Raw genomic sequence first — 18,064 nt, 5'->3', positions numbered from 1 at the left:
ATGAGCCTGTAGCAGCACGTTAGGTGATAGTCAGAGATAAACACGGGCAGAGAGCCAGAGTGGGGTGTCTGCTATTCTTGGATCAGCCTTGATCCTGTGGGCAGAAAAACCAAGCAGCAACTCCTACAGTGCATTCCAGCAGCTACACTGGCAAACTAACAAAAACAAAACAAAACCCAACCAAAAACAAAACAAAAAATATCCCAAGCTATCTGCAAGCAGATTTACCAGGGGTCAGCTGGTTCTTCACTATCCACAGCCCAGACTCCTCCTTCCCCAATTTTTTTTGCCCATTACACATAATTCCCAGCAGCAGGAGCAGGATTGAGACAGCAGCCCTTTTAGTTATGACTTCAATCTGATTTGCCAATGTGCATATGTTAAAAGCATATGCTGGCTCTGGAGCCAAACCCAATGTGCCAGATTCAATCACTGAACTGGTTTTCAGGGCCCACTTGTAAAATCCTGACACATAGCGTTGCAACGCTCATGAACACTGCCCGGAGCTCCCCAGTTAGAGTGGGTGAGCAAAGAGCCAGGAAGAGAAATGGTTTTTTTCTGCAGTTCTGGAATACTGAAAGCTGTTCAATTAATTATAGCTGGAAAAGTTTGTTCTGTTAAACAAAGACAATTCTTACTGAAGCAAAGGGGTTTTCACAATAAACAGGGAAAGCTTTCCCATTTACATCCCAGCACAAGCCAAAACCTAATTAGTGTTTCAAATAAGACATTTTAAACCACAGAATACTGGTATCTAGAGGCAAAACATTTCAAGGTTAAGAAGATGATTCTAAGATGTTTCTTTCCCTTTCAGGACCAAGAAAAGTTGATGACACCACTGGTTTTGTACAGACTTGACTGATGTGGCATTCCTGTGCCATGTCACACTCCTGTGAGCAGGGACACTGTGTGTCATCAGTCACCCCACTGCCGATGTCAGTGCTTTCTTCATGAAAATCCAAGAAATCTTTTGGCTTTTCACTTTCCTAGAATCTGAGATGTTCCAGGAATTAATTTAGCACGAAGGCACTAAGAACACCAACACATGCAGGTCTGCAGCTCTCTTCGGTGAAATAATGCAATGTGTGCTCTAAAATCAGGTACCCACTCCACCCAATAATGTAATTTAAGAGTCCATTTGCTCAAATAAAGGGTATTCAAACCCCATGGGGTATAGCATTTGTGAATGAATGGACAGGACTTTTCTAGTAGTGCCATGTAAGACATAAAATCTGCCATTAATCAAAGTTCAGAAGGAGAAGTAACATCACTGATCAAATAGATGCCACCGTGGCATTTTTAAAGTTTTAAATTATTATTTTGCAGGAAGACATCACTCTATCCTAAAGGCAAACTGCTCAATGAACACATTTCATCTAAATCTTCAAGAAGCTTTAGCTCTGCTCCTCAGTTCTTGTCTTGAAACACTGAAGAGTTGCTGTGCAGAATGAAGAGAAAATTCCAGTGGTGAATGAATTTGTTTCTGCTTTTTACTGGAAAGCATAGAGTTCCATGTTTGCATTTTGCCTTAAAAAACTGAATAAATAGTGCCATGTAAAGTTACAGATATGAGAAATGCAAGCAACAGAAGTGTCCTGAATTCAAAGAAAACAGCTGTTGCAATGAAGTCTTTCCATGCCAGACAAGAAATCATCTCCTTCTTCCATTTTGTGTTTAAGACTGTGAAATCTCCTAATTTCAAACTCTTTTTATGGTTCTATCTCTGGGATTTTTATGATCCTATCAATGGGCATCATCACTGAACCTAAGCAGCACTGGGAACGGCAGACACAACAGCTTAACTCTGGGATTCTGGTAGGTGGATTTAATTGGCCAAGCTCAAATTCTTTCAGTTTTCAAATATCCTAAATTTAGAGCATGCATGCACTACATTTCAACATTTGGAGCTTCTCAGCAGATGCCACAAATTCCAGCTATTAAGTCTGCTTTTAGTGCCAGCAGTGCTGCTGAGCAGCCGCTTGCTTTGCCTGCTACAGTGTATGAACTTCTACTGAATCTCAAATGAGAGTAACTATAATTATTCAAACTTCAATATATGGATGCAGGAGATCTTTCAGCAGGTCACAGCTTGGCCTAACCAAGAGCAATGCTGACAGGACACATGGAAAAAAAGCTCTTACCCTGAGACCCTCAGGATGCTGTGGTCAAATACCAGCACAAACAGGAGGCCGGAGGCATAACCAATGCCCTCCTACAAAGCAACTTGTCAAATTACCAGACTTTCATATCTATTTCTCATGGACTGTGAACTACAGAGTTGCAGATTTTGTGCCCAGATGGCAAATGCCTGAGTAAGACACCAGCAATATTTGTTTACACCCCGACACCTGCAGCACAGGGAGATGAAAAAACCCAATTGTCATTCAAGTCTCCATATCAAGTTATCTGCTACCCCATCTCTCTCTCTCTAAAAAGCCACACTTAAATAGTCTCATATTAATAGATCAGATAAACATTATATTAGGGATAAAATAATGAAGTTTCCCTATGCTCAGATAAAACCTGTTCTTGCAACAGGCCCAGCCTGGTTCATGCTGACCACGGCAGAGGGAACAGCTCTGGACTTCCTACAGGAACACAAAGGAATTTCAAGCTCCAGCTGCTCTCTCAGCTAATGACCAGCATGAAAACCCAATAATTTTTGTTTCTAATGCCAAATGGCAGGGTTTTTCTTTCTTTTCAGTTCCATTAAAATGCTGCTGCCAAAAGGCAAATCTCAAACCACAGAAGCATCAATGACTGATACGATAAAAATGACAAAGCTGAACATGAGCATATTCTGATACCATTGCACTCAATGTGCACAATGATTCTTTTTCAGCTTGTTGAGGGAAATATCAGCATTCTAAAATTCTGCTCTACACTTAAGTACCTGTTGCTTTAATAAACTGTTCTCTCAGCATCCAATGCTCTGCATTTCAAGCACAAATAAAGAGTAATCAATGAAATGTTTACAACACATGGGACACACCTTTCTTCCCAGGGTTTCTACCTGAAAAGAACCATGAAGGAACAAAATTATTTGAGAAACAAACTGGCTTTCATTTTATTTTCTTTGCAGCAGGTACCTCTGAGCCCTGACTGTGAATGAAGCTGTACAGAGCCCAAATTTTGCCACTATGCTGGGGCAAACTGTGCTCTCAGATTAAGCCACTTATCTTTAGGTATCTTGAGTATCTGAGCACAGACAGTTTAGCAGCCCAGAAGTAGCCTCAAAGTGTGTTAATTAAACTATTGTAACTTCTTGTACAAGGAAGAATGGGATGCCCAGATGGAAAGTCACTTAAAGCACATATGTTTCTGTGATATTCCACTGCACCAGCTCTTCAGAGAGATCCTTCCTGAAGAATTTGGCAGCCCCAACAGGGAACTGAGCACTGGCTACCTGGCACAGTGCAGGGCTGACAGAGGGAACTCAATCACCCAGTAAGGCTGCTGGGAGCAGGATAATTACAAGCAGCTAAGTTCTGAGCAGGTTATGTTAGCCCTGTTATAATTTCATGCTAACATGCTCCTATTCCCTCTCAGACCATCTTCTGGAACTGCATCACAAACAACTCATCCTTTCCCACTGAAATGTCCCCAGTTCTGCAGCATCTGCCCAAGAAGAGCCCCCTGTTTCTCCAGAAAGATCTTTTCCATTTCTGAACAAAGCCAGAGGGGTGAGGAATTGGTAACTGAATTCCTTCTAGCAGCAGAGAGTTTTCCAGCAAGCTTAGGAATAAAACCTTCCAGCTTCTGCCTGCCCCTTCTGTTCTCTAGACATTAGGATAGCCTTTCCAATCCCTGAAGAGAGACCTGCAGGTACAAACTCCCCAGTGGAACTTGAGTTGCCAGTGGTTTGACTCCAGGCTGGAAATGCCCCTTCCATCAGCATCACCAGCAAAGCACAGCCTGGTCCCTCCTCTCTCAGCAAACATGTTAGACCAGCACCATGGGATCAACACCAGGTGCTTCAGCCCCAGAAGAGTCTAAACCCAGGGTTGAATCAGCTCAGACATGCAGCTCATTTGAATAGGATTTGTCTTGCAGAGCAGAGGTGCTTTTTGAAACACTCACTTCAGCAGCTGCTGCAAAAACCATGTGATTAAAATGGTGCAGTTTAGCTGTGTAAGTGACCACGAGGTCAGGACAGCACAGGGATGGGATGGGATGGGATGGGATGGGGAAGTGCAAACTGCTGGGTTTCTTTTTCCAAGGCAGAGACTCACCAACCTAGGTTACCCCAGGGAAAGCTTAGGTCTAATCTCCATAAGGTCAAACAGAGAACGATAGCTGCTATTATCACAAATTACACCCAGAAATATTTATTCTGCAGTGCAGCTTGGCTCTTAGCAATGTGTTACAAAGATGTCAGGAACAATAACAGCAAAATCCCCAACAACCTGCCAGCCCTGGCTGCTGCACAGCAAAGGCTCAGGATTGTATTTATTTAGTGTGGCCTTTGTTTAAAAGCACCAGATAACTCCTTCCTCAGGAAACAGGCAAGTTCTGCAAGGGAAGGGCTGCAATTTAGTCCAATAGGAAACAATATTAACTTCAATTGGCAACAGCAATTACTGAAAAAGGAGAAACTTGTTGGCTTGTTACCATCAACGCTCTTTGCAACCTGCACAGAACTTTTCATCCCCAGAATTACTGATTTTTCATTGTATTAGTTACAAGAGCACTGTGCTGCTATCAGGAGGCTGTCCTTAAGGAAAGATGGACACAGGAAAGACAGAAACCTGCAAGAGTCAAGCAGAGAGGTGCAGACTCTCAGTCAGACCTCTATTATTCCCATAAGCACTATCTAAAAGGCAGGAAAAGAAGCCAGAAGAACTTGCCTAACTCATTCCTGTGTTTCTGTAATGCTCTAACAGCTTTGTTTTAGGTCTCCCTGGATTATTTTCCTTTCAATCTTGATGCTGGTTTGCTGCTCATCACAAGGAGCGAACAACAAACAATGCACAACCCAGGCTGCCCACAGGCACTGGAGATTCCTGGCTGCACCAGCCCCGAGATTCCAGGCAGCTGAGTTGCCAGGCTCTCATCTTCTTACACCTTCTTTTTTATCTGAGCAGATGGAAACTCAAGAGCAGGAGCCAAGAGCTCAACGTGGGCATCTCTGCCTTAGTTACAGTAATTACTGGAGCTGTAATTGCAGGGTGGTAACACACACAAACACACACACATAGTGTCTGTTGTCTCTTCACTGCTGAACAGCACAGCCAGAGATCATCTCTCCACTTCTCAACACTTTTACAAACAGGGACTTTCACCAGAAGTGCCCTTGGTCAGTGACGGCCTTGGCGGGGATTTCCACCCAGCACTGGGGTAAAACCACTGGAAGAGCAGAAAATTGTGGTTTTCAAACAAACATTTTGTAACTGACAGGACAAAGACGTCAGACGCCTCCAGGCAGGTGGTGAGGATCAACCACTGCCTGCTGAAGAACTAGTTCCAGGGAACAAGGTATTGATTCCTGTTGAGTGGGAAATCACAGAGTGACGAGATGTTAAACACCTCTGAGGGCAAAAACCAAAATTAGCACAGGACAGCTGGGGTTGGAGGCACTTCTAGAGACCATTAAGTTCAAAGCCCTTGCTCAAAAGCAGGGTCAGCTGAGCACATTGCCCAGGACCACAGGAAATGGGTGATTTTTCAGGTGTCCTGTCCCATCTGTACCAGTGACACTTGAGACTTCTCAAAACATGAAAAACAGCAGCCAAGTCTCAAGACAGCCCAAAAACCAGACTTTCCCCCCCACAGCTTCACACACAGCCTTTATCATCAAACTTCGGTTTCACTGTACTCTCTTTTCTACCTGTAATATTTCCCCTGTCTCTCCACACAGTCTGCTCTGTGTTGCTCCACTTCATATACAGGGAGAGTCTTCTCCTCCCACTTTTGCAGAGAAATTAAATAATCTGTGTTTGTATCACACCCCTGCTCTGGAACAGAAAGATCAGAAGATGCAGGGGCTCCTTTGGAAGCACTACAGTAACATTACAAACTGCTTACAGCCAGCAACGTGGAAGAAAGGCTGGTCTGTTCCAGGTGTGAGATATGTAGAGGTGGAAAAAAAATGAAAACTGAGCAGTGCATGTTTACACAAACAAGATAAAAGAGAGGGGGGAAAGTATCTAATTGAGAGTAGAGTGCATTGCCAGCTTCAGCAGTTGCACTTGGATGGATTCGATCCTCAGGCTTTGCAATTAATTCCCTTCACCACTGCCAAGGTCATCTCTCACATCCCAGTTCTGCAATCTTTGAACTATAAAGACATGAACAATTAAAAAAAAAAAAAAAAAAAGAAAAAAAAAGACAGCTCAAAATACCTCAATAGCTTAGAAATACATTTTAAAATACCTCAGTAGGTGATGCCAGGCAGAGGAAGGAATATTCCAGGAATGAATGCATAACTGGGGTCTGTCACCTACTGACTTTAGCCAGACTTGTTTTAATTCCTTTCCATTTAATATTCCATAAACACTTCATCCTGTGTCTCTCTGCAGCCTTTCAGTTAGAATACCAGGAGCACATATGCAGGAGTCCCACTTCCACAGGCTCTGACTCTGTCAAAATGTCATTTTTTTTCATTTTGATCTAGAAGTTACTGCTGAATATGTGCTGAGATGCCCCATAAACAGCAGGAAAGTGAAAGCTGCTCATCATAAATGTGTTAAAGCTACTCACTTTTTAAAAGGATAGATGTCCTCAGATCTCAAAATTGTGCAATATATTCAATGTTTTGAACTATTTAGTATGGACCCAGCAAACAAATGATCCAGCCTAAGGTCAGGAACAGCACTGCCACTGAACAGTTAATTTCAGTCAATAGACACATGTGGGTTGCAGCTTACTGGCCTCTGAAAGAGGGTTATTCATGTCATCTCCTTGTGAATGAGCACCTCAAAATCACAATTCAGGCTGACATTAACTGGTCAAAGTCTGAAAAATGCATGGTAGCAGCCTCTCTCCCTGTGCTGGTGAAGGAAGTTGATCTTATCTGTTTATAACCTTTTTATGCTACTAATAAATCTAGCAGACTAGGCTTTCATGGATAGCAAATAGCTTTTTTTTCCCTTTAAAAAGGGGGGCACATTTATATGTGACCTTTGCACAAGCAATGCCCTAATGACACAGTTCACTGTAAGGCTTCCTTCTTTTTCCCTATATTTAATCACTATATTCCTATCAAAACAGCTCTGGGGGAAAGAATAAAATCAATGGAGTGTGGCATGGGGATGGGGCTGGAATGTGTGGACACATCTTTCTGTTGACTTCAGGGATACTCTGAGTGGATTTAAGTACTGTCAAATTCTGCAGGATCACAGCATTTTGCTCTCTCAAGGCAAATGACTGGATCAGGATCTGCTTTTATTATTCCTGTCCACCTATTTTTGAGTGGTGAGGCAGCTGCAGACAGAATGGAAAGATACTCAGAGCTCTCAGACAAGAGACCCCAGAACTTGTTTTATTGCAGACCTTTTCAAAGGAACTAAGTGTATCAAGTTCTGCTTCTGATACTGCATGGAAACAATAGGGTATGGCTGTAAAATACAAGAATTCAGACATAAATACATTAAAGTGGAATTAGGAAAGACTAGGCCACAGATAAATCTAAAAGACAGGCAATGATGTAGCTATGGCACTTAATAAAATTCCATAAACCTGCAGTTAAAAGGAGCAGAGGGGAAAAAAGCCTCACAACAGATCAGTGAGAGTCTGGAAAGATCCATCTGGAGAAGAGATTTGTCCTGAAAAGCCTCAACCAGCTCTGAAAGCAGGGATTCCTCTCAGTGATGTTGAGGATGCAGCTCAAGCAAACACAGGTCTCAGAGCAGGCTCTGCAGGTTATTCCTGATTTTCCTTCCTTTCCTGCCAGCTGGATGCCCATGCTATGCCAAGCAAGACTTTTTGGAGACAATTCCCACTAATACCTGGGCTATTAATATTCTCTTTAATCTGAATGAGAATCTTTGCATAAATGTGATCCATGTGACCAAATCGCTCCTGTCCCAAGCAATTCCAGAAGGAACATTTAGTAGTGGCAGACATTTTTTGAACACAGGGAAAGAACCCAGTAAGCCATGAGGGAAGGAGCTGCAGGCTCTAATTATTTCTAATGATGCACCTAGAAATCATTGAGTAAAAAGGAACTAGGTAAGATCAAAGTCATGTGTTTTTAAAACATTGAATTTAGGAAATATGATGAGGAGACCTAGGGTCACTAGGGATTAAAAGCCAGCCATGCCATAGGGGCTCTTTATTTGCACTGACCACTGCAAATCAATCAATCAATTGATCCTGCTTGGGCAGGATTTTGACAGTCTACCAGGAAGAATTAATTTAGACTCAACTCTGGTTTCTGTTCCAGCCAAAGTAAGTCTAGATTACACACATGATAAAAACTATCAAGTGTTCCAGCCAATGATGATTTAAATCAATAGTTCAGATGTTGGAAGAACAGAGTATTTAAGCAAAGAGCACTGAAACACAGCATGAAAGGGCTGCAATCTTTCCTTTTGTAGCATTGATATATCTTCCTTCAGACTCAGATGCATTTTTCACCCCTTCCCAATAAATGACTTTGCTGGGAATACTCCACAGAGAAAACCCAAGTAGGCAGCTCAGCTTCTGTCTCTTCTGCCCAGCTAATAGAGGAGTCCTTTTTTTCTGCCTGACTCTCTTGAAAAACATGGTTTCCATGTTTATCCTTTGGCTTTGGATCATGAGAGGTAACAGATGTAATGGGAAGACTCCTGTAGGAAGCAGAAAACAAATCCAGGTCACTTTTGAGCTGGTAGGCAAGAGCAGCCGCTGAGCTGAAGGCAGGATGAGCAGCAGCTTTCCTGAAGGATTTTCTGTGACAAGGGAGAAGCTGAGTGAGGCCAGGTTTGTTTACAAGCACTGAATCTGGAGCCTACACATGGCAAACCCAACGAAGCTTTCTCTTCTCTTAAGAGGTGGCCCCTGGGCTTCTTCCAGTTTTCCAGCTTAAGAGCTGTGAATTTCCTTTAAATTGACAAGCCCCAAAATTTCACTGCTGGCAGCTGACAAATCCTCCATCAGCTCTGGAATTTCCCCAGCGTTTTGCTGGATTTCCACTGACAAGCTCAAGATGGGTACAGTCTGTGGGCTCCTGCAGATGTAAACTGTTTTATACTCCCTCCCTGATGTCTGGGATAAAATAATGCACCAGCAAACTCAGACAACATGTAAAACTTGGCACTGCTGCAGCATGGACAGCTTGGAAAGGCCTGACATGGCTGGATCGACAGCCACTGATGGACAAGCCTGGAATCAGCTTCACAATGTTCTACAGACCAACAGAACCAACAACAGACAAAAATTTAGAGGTTTTTTTCTAATAGGGCAGCTGGAAGGGGAAGAAGCCCAGCCTACTCAAAGCCACAGATAATCAGCTACACAAGGAAGCAGGATCCAACTTTTTTTGCCTGTTCTTAGGTATTAGATCATGCTGACTTTCCAACAATAAGTGTTGCAGGCCGATGATTACCAAAAAGAGACAGGATGAGGGCAGTCAGTGGTGTCTCTTCCCAACTCTTAGGATGGACCATTATGCTGGCCAAGTAATTAACCCAGGGCAGAGCAGTCCATTCAGCAGTAAAATGAGCCTAAACATTGACCTCGATTTGGGCTCTGTGGGAGCTGACAAATACTCCCCAAGATAAGCATCACTGCAAGAGCATTCCTGCCTTGACACACCATTAAAAATAAAACAAAAGCTTTATATCCCACTTGGGGAAAAGTGAAAAAGGAGAAAGGAACTTCATTTACCTTTGAATGGCTCTTCTCAAGTCACAGGATCCCAAACAACCCCAGCAAACATGCTCTGGGACATGAGCTCACACTGCAAGAGTGCTCCCAAGCTTAGCCTGCCTGACATAAGCAATGGGAGAAATCCCAGAGCAGGAACAGAGTGAAGAAAGCAGAAATGCCACATGCCTGGTCCAAAACCACATAGTTTGACCCCTAACACAACACAGACTAGGATCTCAGAGAAAACAAAAGTATCTTATTGCCCAGCAGAAGCCTTTTTTGCAGCAGCAGCACAGACAGAACTCTGCTGACATGGAAAAGCTCCGAGCCTCGGGGCACTCAGGTGTATCCTCACTGAGCTAGTGCTCACCTCAGGGTCTAATTCCCTTGCCAAAATATTGCACAAGTGGCACTCTGTGTTTGCAAAATGCTTCCTCAGGTGTCCTGTTCGACCCCAAACAGCAGATGGTTTACTGTCTGTGCAGCAAATGAGGTCATTCTGGGGTTCTAAGTGGGCCATGGCTTGGCTGCACAGCGAGCAGCTGCATTCACTTTGGAAATGCTTCATGTTTTGCCTGAGATATGTGAGTGCTTTCTAGTTCTGCCTCCTCTCCTCCTCCTACTTCAACACCTTCACCTGAAGGTGCCAGAAGCAAACATCCCCAATCCACAAACTCTGCAGAGTTTCAGCCTATTGGGTATCCCAAAGCATCCACATACTCCAGAAACCTGTATAGATGACTCCATCCACCCCACTGCTGCAACCTTCTCCACCTTCCTCACCTCAGGTCTTTTGCCAAGGTGTTTAGCATGGATAAAAACCCACTTGTGTGGGTTGAAACTGGCTCTGTTCACCAGGGTGCCTCAAATCTGCAAGTGTGTCTGTTTTCATACCCTCTGCAGTTTGCTGCAGGGTAAGTGCAGAAGCTCAGACAGGCTTTTAAAAGCCCTTCACTGCACGTGACAGCCTCCATTAGGCATGGTTTCAGAACTGAATCCTAGGCTGCCTTCATGCTGAAGTGAAGATCTTCCAGACCCTACAGGGTTATGATTTTCACAGCATTTGTAATGGCAGTGTGACACACAGAAAGCCAAACTGCACAGCTGACTGTCAGGTCTGTGGATGAGCCACTGCAGCTCCTTCCACTGAATCACTGTGTCTCATGGAGCTTCCCGAAAACCAGGTCTTACCAAGCCTGCAGCTCTAATAGCCACCCCTCTCTGCTGAACTTCAGATCAACAGATGGACAGATTTAGGCAGGAGTGTGGGGACTGAAGCACAAGCAAAGGCAGAACAGGTCAGCATTACTGTCCCTGCTTGTGACCGGGATTTTTCCAGCAGAAAACGAGCTGGGGCTGCAGAGCATGGAACACGTGTGTTCCACAAAGTGTACTCCAGAAAGTGAGCACACACACACAAAAGAGCAGTGCCCAGTTTGCAGCTGATTTAGCACAGCTCAGGGAATAATAGAAGAACTGGGCTGCACAGCCTTGCCAAGTCACATTAGGTGAATCAGTGCCCTCGCCTCTCACGCCACGAGTCCGAGTCCGGTGCCTCGCACACAGCCTCGGCTGCCTCTCCCCTCCTCGGCCAGGAGAGAGCAAAGCACCTCCTCTGCAAAGCGCTGCCAGCAGGATTCATCCCCTGCCTGTGCTAGATATGTGCCCAGAGCTCAGCACAGCGAGACACAAACACATCCTGCAGCAAACTGAACATAGGGTTGGATGGGCAGTACTAATTTCATTTCCAGCTTCCATAAATTTTTCGAAGCCAGTCCTTTAAGTGCTCAGGTTGTTTTCTTTTTTTTTCTTCATGTCAGTTTTTGCTCCATTTTAATATATCCTCTTTAATTTCCTTTACAGCTAAGTACTGGTCAGAAAAAATGGCAGAAATTTCCCTTACCCCAGCTGTTGCAGGATCTAGTGCGGATTTCAAAACAGAACAGAGCTGCACCCTCCAGAAAAACTCCGGTGAACCATGTGAAGAGCATTGTTTGGGAGCAATTGGAGAGATAACTGCTCTCCTGATTTAACTCATTTATTATCCCCAGTGTACAAAACAAGTAGCTACAGTAACATCATTACACTGAGAGGACTGAAAAGAATACAAAACAGAAAGCCTAATCTACATTTCTGATACGAGCTGTTCAGCAGCCTCAGCTGTATCACTGTGGGAACCAGTGGCACAACTTTACACAATCTGGCCTCATGAAAACTTTTTTTTGCACAGTGTGCAAAATAAATGGCCTTGCACTATGTAGGGGTAACCTAGATTAAGGTTAGTGGGCACAAAAAACTGAGCCACCAGCAGGCTGAGGTGTGCAGCCATGCTTCTCTCTACTCCTATTTATTCAACTTAATTCCTCCTGATTCTTCATATCTGTACATCTCTTCCCTCTCTTTGAGGAGTTCTGCTCTTTTTGAAAAGGTTTCAGGGGAGGATCAAACAGAAAGGCAACCTTTTTTTACTCCTGTAATTAATTATTTGTGTGTTACTACGATTTCATACAGATCTCAGAAGCTGGGCTGAGTACAGTAAAGCCCAAGGAGGGAAGAAGAAACTATGTTATTTACAAAACTGCAGAGATGTTCTCCTTTCCCTGCTCACCTGTCCAACTAGCATTTTGCTTTTTTGTTTTATGAGTATGGCCTCAGCACATCAATACACAAGGAAACTTCCCAAACACAGGCTGCTTTTGGGAAGGGCCAGGATAGAGCCTTCCCTCAGCCTGATATCCAGCAGCCCAAAAAGATATCCAAAGAGCAAGCTGGAATATATAATGGATAACTAGAAAACAAAATTCCCCATTTAAGATTTCTGAAATGAACAGAAACTTGGATGTGCACTTGGAAGTGAGAAAACAAGTCTGGAGTGGCCTGGGTCTCCTTACAGAATGCAGCTGCAGAGCAGAAGCTGCCTGACCTGTCCAGGAACTCAGCTCTGAGGGCTCCTCAGCTCTCCTGTGCCACCAGCCTGTCAGGCAGCCTGCCAAGGGGCTGGGCAGGAAGGAAACCGGGGAGGCTTCCAAGAGCAAAAACATCCCACTGGAAAATTTCTGACTGCTCTAATAATGGCCCTACTTTGAGAGTTGGTCACAGAGCTGGCAGAAGGCAGGGAGACCCACTGCCTTCCCTGGTTAGCTCCTGGCTTCCTGTAGAAATTTCTTTCTACTCCAGACACACAGCACCAACTGAAGTAACCCTCAGGTAGGATGTTCATAAAACCCCTGTTCATAAATCCCCTGAACCCTCCCCGCAGCAAACGGCGTGGCTTTTCCCCAGAACGATGACAATTGTTAATTGGCACCATTCAGGAGGTAACATTTTCTTTGGGAAGGCCTTTCCTGCTTTAGGCAACCACATGTACTTTTGGCAAGGTCTCCAGACAAGCCCTGTTGGCAGCACACAGCCTTGTGCCTCGCTCGGAAAGACCGCACGAAAAACCAGCTCACTTTCCAGCTCCGATTCCAAGGCTTCGCAAACTTGGCAGGGCTCACAAGCTAATGTGGCCTGGCTGCAGGAACAAGTGATGCCTCCTAGGTAGCATCCCACAAACCTGCCCTGGAAATCCAACAGAAGGAGCCCTTTCAGCCTGCTCCCTGCCTGCTCCCAGCTCACCGACCTACCGCTCATTGCTCAGCGTCATCCTCGGAGGGTCCAGGTTGGGATTCTCCATGGACTCCATCTGGGGACAGCGTAGGAAGTAGTAGAGGGTGTGGAGGGCATCAGGGGACCAGGAGATGGGCTGCTGCTGCCGGGTTTGCCTCACAGGGCTCATGCCAGGCCGGATGGTGTTCAGGCACTGCATGTGGTGCATGGCTCGCGAGACCAAATCGCCTGCGTGCACACACAGGGAGAAAACACAAAATCATTTCTTTATTAGGCACCCTAATAAAGCTTTTAATCATGCTTCTTGAAGAAATCAAAGCTCTCACAGCTCAGAGGAATGTTTGCTGTGTGCACAGAACCTCCTCCACGAAGGCAGAGCGTGTCCTGTCCTTCAGGCTGCCACTCGGCAACACTTTCTTTCAAATACCAAGTTATCAGATAGAAAACACGAAGAGCAACACCTCTCAGTTAGCACACATTCTTTACAGCGAGTTGCCTGGTTTACTGCTGGTGCTCTCCTCTTTCCAGCCACAAATACCAAATTTTTTTGCCGACCTACAAAAACTACTGATGTCTTTGTAAAATGTTCTCTGTCCAACCTGGCAGCGACAGTCTCACAAGGCAAAGGCAGTAGCACCAATACTTCACTCTCCTTTTTTTAGGAAGTTGTTCCCATTTCTTCCAACTGGGTCATGCTGTTCTACCCTCCTGCCCAGGCACTTGAGACAAATTAGTGACATTACGTTCAAGACAGAAACCCCTTCTTTGAGGGGTCTGCTGCTCCCATTCTCACTCCAGCTGCAGGTTTCTCCAGAAGAGCCAAGACCTGACTCTCTTATTAAAAAGCCAATCTTTATCATGCTGGCTGTCTCAAGCTGTGCCAGAAATCTGTCCCTGAGCATTATAAGAATCTCAATCCAGGAGGTCTCTGGGCTTCTCATTCCTCTTGGTTTTTGAACTACAGCCAACTGCCTCTGTGTCGGAGCATGGTGGACCTGAGGAGGCCTCGACTAAGGTGACCTGGATCACACAGTTGCACTCAGAATTTTAGGACTGCAGATTTTTAAAAAGTTCCCAGAGCAATGACCCCAAAGTTGGTCTTTTTGCAATAAGCTTGCTTTAGGCACAACCCTGTTTAATCTCCTTGTGTTGTGGTGCATTACAAACTCCAAAAAGCTTTAAAAGCTTCATATTTGAGTAGTGTGACTACCAAACAGTGAGCTAAATTATTACTATACTTAGCTAGGATATGTTTTTTCCTTGGGAGAATCTCTGCTGCTTTATGCTTCACAGTCCCCTCAAACTCTCACAGGAAACATTGCTCTATTGTGTCCAAAAGTTACAATACTGGGAAAGGATGGAACCGAAATAGTCGCCCCATCACAAAGCTGGCTCCTGGGAAAGCAACCTGAGTTTAGTGGTGCCACATATGCATTAGCAACACCTCCCTCTGAAATTCTTGGGAAGTTATTATTTGTTCATTTATATCTAAAAGCAATACACTAAATTTGTTAGTCAGAAGCCCTGGGGTTCTACTGTTACACAGGAGAAAGCCCCACAAAGCTACTGTATGTCTAAACATGACATTTTTAGTGGTTCAGACCAACGGGGTATTAAAAATCTCAGCTTGTAGTCTAAAGCCCTGCCACTCCTTTGTTGAACAGCACATTCAGCTTTAAGGACCCACTTCAGAATAATAAAAAAATCCTTCTAACAACTCTGCCTTTCCACTTCAGTAGCTCCAGAATCCGCACGTTTTACGAGAGCATCACGGATCCTCCAGCGCTGGTGCTAACACAGAAGTCTGCACAGTTTATAGCAGAAATGCATCTGGAATTCAAATTTTCAGCTCAGAATAACGTTCCTTCTCCTTTGCACACTCACTCTATTTTTCTGGCAATGGGCAGCAACTTTTTTTTTTTTTTTTTTAAAAAAAAAAGAAAAAAAAAGGCAACTGTATCAGGAGAGCCATTCACTGGATGTACTGACCAAGTTGGCCAGGCAGGGATGGGGGAAGAGGGAGAGGAGGAAGCTGTATTCAATTCCAGCCCCTTGCTACAAATGTTCTCTTGTGTTCCAGGATAAATAGAGGTGTGTTGAAGGAATTTGAAAACCTCAAACTAAGACAGGTTGCAAAATAAATGGTGAAACACACAAACTCCTTACTGGCCCTGGCATTCATTAGCATTCAGATGGTGCAGGATAAGAAAATGATGCCAGCAGAAACGTTGCAAGGGGGAAAGTAGACCAGGAAAACACAAATCATTTTTGTTTACTTTAAAGGGGCTTTGTGAGTACTCTAGGAATGGAACGTTTCATTTGGTCAGCTTTAAAAAAAAAAGGGGTTGAACAAGTTTTTGTGAGTAGAGTGCTCTCAGATTTTCTTTTTCCTTCGCTTTTTGTTTTTTAAGTAACCAAAAAGCTTTTCCTTGACTATCCCAGACATTTCCACAGCAGAAACACTAACCAAGAGAATGCTCTTTGCTGTCTTTGGGAGGTTTGCTGTGCTTCACAAATGCACAGGAGAGCCTCCAGAGGCATCTGGGAAAGAGCATCCATCTTCAGCTGGCAGTAACTTCTCTACCAAAAAAAAAAAAAAACACCAAAAACCCAAAAGAAGTACCTCTCACACCTCTCCAGGTGATTTAGAGATTAAGCAGACTAATGAAACCAGCTGATTTTCATAAACAGCACCACCAGACGATTACATCTCACCCAACATTAAATGCTGCTCACACTGCCAACAGTGGCAGCGCTCCTGCTGCCCCTCAGCAGCGGAGGAGGGATGGGCTCTCATGCCCTGCTGCAAGAACCCCGTGGTGGATTAGAGGATTCCATCCCAGACTTACTCAGTTCCGAGATGCTCCCGACACAGGTGGCCAGCAGGGACTGCTCCAGGGTCCGCAGCTCCAGCTGCGCGTAGGCGTCGGCCCGGCCATCGCTGCACACCGAGCCGTCGTGGTAGGGGCTGAAGTAGGCAGGGAGGGACAGCACACCTGCGACAGAGCACACAGCACACCTCTTACAAATCAGCCCACACTTTGTGTGCAAAAGCAAATCCCTCCAGGAGGGATACAGAACTTGCACCTTTCTCCGGGAATTTTTGAACGGTTCAAAGGAAATCAAACAGTGCTGTGAACACTGCTGGAATGGCTGAAACAGGCTCCAGGGAGTAAGGCTGGATGTTCCTACAGCCTTTAAGAGCTTGAAACAAATTGCAGTCGAGATAAAACTACATGAAAAGCTTTGGTTAAGTCTCTACTCTTGTTTATACAACAACAGGGCTGCACACACACGGCTTGCTGCTGAACAGCTGTATGCAGATCCCCAGATAGAAGGGCCTGATCTGGAGAAATGTGGAATATAGCCTGGAGTCCACCTCATCCCTGCAACCCTGCAAACAAAACCAGGGGCTGTGCCAGCCCTTTGAACCTGCCATGCAGTTTCAGGTGCTCAGACTGTGGTTTCTGCATGTGCACGCCTCTGGATGCGCCCAGCAGTTCTGAGGCTGCCTGAATTTTCATGTCTATAAATGACCCCATGTGAGAGAGAGAGATTAGGAAGGTAATTACATTGCACACATATGTTTACCACGCACATCTTCTCTCCATCAAATGCACAGGACCTGATTGCTCTGTGTGGCACAGAGAAAAGGGGGAATGTGACCTCTGGAGTGGATGTGAGGCAGGGAGCAGGGTGTGTGACAGACTGAGCTGGGAGAGTGACTTGCCCTGTCCTGTGGCACCCTGGGGTGGATCTGGTGCCACTGCATCCACAGGGCAGGTGGACACCAAAAAGCCACCTGCAGTCACTCAGCCATTGTTCCTGTGCCCTCCCTACTGCCCCGTTTTTAATTACAGATCCATCGCACAATTCCAGCAGCACCTCCTGGCCCATATTTTCCCTGATTCTAGACAAGGGCACTCCGACCAGCCACGACTGCCTGTGCTCTTAGCCTGCTGCATCCTGTATTTCTGCTTTTTAACTTTGATCCCCAGCAACAGAGTTCAGCTCAGACCCACGTTTCCTTCCACCCTCACCTCCTGACCCTGGCTCAGGCTGGGATGTGGAGATCCTTTACTCCTGTGGCAGTGACCTCCTGTCACATAGGTGCTGGATATTGTTGCCCAACAAAACCCTGCAACTCATTGTGCAAGACCTTTTGTTTCTTTGTCTTGATGTTTTCTTTTGAGACTTTATGCTGGATTGATCTCTCCTACCCTTTTCACATCCTCTTTGCATCCTGCTTTGTGGCAAAGCCAAGGGCTGTATCAAAAACTTCCTGGACATGATAAGAATAAGGGAATGATTTATCCTGTTGTGCTTCTTCACTGTACATCACTGTTGGTTAATGGAGAACGCTCTGCCAATGCCCTCTTAACCTGAATAATTAGGAAGTTGAGGCTTTAAGAGCTACCAGAAGCCATGCATGCAAACTAGGAGAGCTTTGCTTTAAATACACTATACAGAGCCTAAGCCACTTCCTTTTCCATGCCAAAGCTATGAAAGGATGTTTGAGAGACATATGGATTGAATTTATGGCAGAGGGAGAATGAAAACAGCCTGATTTGTCAAAACTTTCAAATAGAGGCACATAATTCTACAGAGGCGAAAACAGAAACTGGCAGCTCCACTGCTGAGCCCGGCAGAGGGAAGGGAGTGGGGC

General features: G+C 44.9%; 1 protein-coding gene across 2 annotated transcripts in view; it reads right to left on the bottom strand.

Moving 5' to 3' along the window:
• The window catches only part of ABTB2 (ankyrin repeat and BTB domain containing 2), a 111,333-nt gene that overhangs the window by 22,871 nt on the left and 70,398 nt on the right, over window positions 1-18,064 (bottom strand). For both annotated transcript variants that reach the window (XM_005491676.4, XM_074543713.1), the window contains exons 2-3: window positions 16,248-16,394; window positions 13,416-13,626 (exon numbers count right to left, since the gene is read on the bottom strand). In XM_005491676.4, coding sequence (XP_005491733.1) covers window positions 13,416-13,626; window positions 16,248-16,394 — 358 coding nt within the window. The remainder of the gene's footprint in view (window positions 1-13,415; window positions 13,627-16,247; window positions 16,395-18,064) is intronic.

The sequence above is a fragment of the Zonotrichia albicollis genome, chromosome 6, assembly GCF_047830755.1.
Source record: "Zonotrichia albicollis isolate bZonAlb1 chromosome 6, bZonAlb1.hap1, whole genome shotgun sequence".
NCBI classification, from domain to species: domain Eukaryota; kingdom Metazoa; phylum Chordata; class Aves; order Passeriformes; family Passerellidae; genus Zonotrichia; species Zonotrichia albicollis.
The sequence above is the reverse complement of the archived record's forward strand: the minus strand, read 5'-3'. Positions and strand labels throughout refer to the sequence as shown.